Source organism: Calcarisporiella thermophila (assembly GCF_041956535.1).
Source record: "Calcarisporiella thermophila strain CBS 279.70 unplaced genomic scaffold VTP21scaffold_108, whole genome shotgun sequence".
NCBI lineage: Eukaryota > Fungi > Calcarisporiellomycota > Calcarisporiellomycetes > Calcarisporiellales > Calcarisporiellaceae > Calcarisporiella > Calcarisporiella thermophila.
In genome coordinates, this window is record NW_027192295.1 from 151 (window position 1) to 2,195 (window position 2,045).

General features: G+C 41.1%; 1 protein-coding gene across 1 annotated transcript; it reads left to right on the forward strand.

Moving 5' to 3' along the window:
• Window positions 1-212: 212 nt before the first annotated feature.
• Window positions 213-823, forward strand: VTP21DRAFT_1112 (uncharacterized protein; the record flags this gene model as incomplete). Its single annotated transcript, XM_069390531.1, has 2 exons — window positions 213-228; window positions 300-823. The coding sequence occupies 2 exons, from the start codon at window positions 213-215 to the stop codon at window positions 821-823; spliced, it is 540 nt and encodes a 179-aa protein (XP_069245395.1).
• Between the last annotated feature and the right edge of the window lie 1,222 nt (window positions 824-2,045).

Genomic DNA, 2,045 nt, shown 5'->3' on the forward strand with positions numbered 1-2,045 from the left:
TTGGGAACATCTATTTTGAGTCATTTTTTTTCCTATCTTTATTTAAATCCATCCATTTTGTCTTGTTGTTCCTCACCAATCTCTTATTTTTCTCTTTTAAGGTGAGGATACACTGGTTATATTATTTTATTAGTATTATTATTAAAACCAATCTCTTATTTTTCTCTTTTAAGTCCGTATCTCTCCACAAGTCTCCAACCGCCCGTAACACAATGTTACGAAAAAATTGTTTTTTGGTACGGGCAAGTCGCCTTGACAGTCACGAGTGACTCGAGAGTTAAGTAAATGTTTTATTGCAGGGATTGAGACCACCGCTTACACCACCAAAACTGGGAGACTATACAAGCAGGATGCGCCAACCATAATCACCGAGGAATGGAAGGACGTCACCAATGACGATGACAGATGGATGAAGGCATGGGCCAGGTGGAAAAGTCGCCCGTCAGAACCCAAGCACAGAACCCTTCGCTGGAGACTTATGAAGCATAAAATAGTTACCGGAATCATCACTAGCAAATGGACTGGAGATCCTAACACTTGCAAAAGGTGTTCCCTAGGGATACCTGAAACAATTGCCCATGCCTTTCTAGACCGCCTAGCTATCGCGCAACTCCGGCAAAGAGTTGATGAGATAAACTGCCGAATATTTGGAATACCGCCACACGAATCCACGAGAGAAGGCAGACTGTTTGGACAAGACAAACAAATAAGTCAACGCTTCAACGAAGTGGTTGCTCTGAGCCACGACATAGCCCTGTGGATAATATACCGCTCGAGACTTGAATTAGTGCTGGGCGATGTCCAACCCAATCCGGAGCCATAACCAAACAATTTGACCACGAACTACAACGAGGAATAAAGTCCAAGTGGTGGATGGCAATGAAACAGGAACGGAAAAGAGACTTCATCGATAAATGGTCAAGGGGAAACTGGGTGAACATCATAGATGATTCTGTTATTTTCATCCAGGACACCTCTGAAGATCAAATCCCAGCCCCAACTCGGGCTTGAGAACTGCACCCAACCCTTCACTGCTGTATATTAATACCATCTCCTCTATCGTTTTTTTCCTTACTTTTTCTTTTTCTTTTTCCTTTTTTCTCCTTTCCTCTTCCTTTACCTTTTCAATCCTTCACTTCTTTTTGTTATTTCATGTACATAAGCAGCCTATCTTAATACCATTGCACACAACTTTTATCCCCCCGTCTTACAGTTATTCCTATCCCCTTCTTTATTAAGCTAATTGCTGTTTCCATACTTTCCTAGCTCTTTCCTCGTCACCTTTTCTCTCTTCCTCTTACACTTAAAATCCTTTTCTTCCTTTCTTTCTTTTTCCGTCTATCCTCCAAATTCTGCAAGGTAGGCCAGGAGCATTACCTGGGTGATTTTGACGTAGAAGCGACCCTACCTTTTTAACAGGATAGGACACTTTTCAATAAAGGTCCTTTGTTAAAAAAAAGAGAGTATAGCACGAGTGTAGCGTAAGGAGAAGGTGCAATATTCACGAGTATCACGACGAAAATAACGTGATAGCACGACATGTATAACAAGGGTTTCGTTATTTCTCTTACTTTTATGTATAACTCTTCTTGACTTATTTAAACCCTTCGGTTTGTTTTAATGTTCTATACCAATTCTCTGAACTATAAAGATAAATTTTCTTGTTTATCAAGATCCGGACACCCCTCCACACAAAACTCCTTTCGCCTGCAATATCAACGTTACGAGAAAATTTTTTTTTCTTTACGAGTAAGACACTTTGACAATCACTAGGTATTCGAGAGCGAATTACGCCGTACTTGGATAGCACAGTGGTTAAGGGCCCCGGAGTTTAACCATTGTGTATTGGGTTCGATTCCCGGTGATGGCACCCGTCCATGAGAGTTTGCCTGGTTTTGCTCAGGTCTCAATCACTATCAATAGTATAGCAACAAGCAGGTAATATCAAGCGACTACAAAATTAGGTAGCAAAAATCCTTAGGAGAAATCCAACTACAAAATGGGAGCCAGGGGCAGTACCTGAGTGATTTTGACGTAGAAGTCTA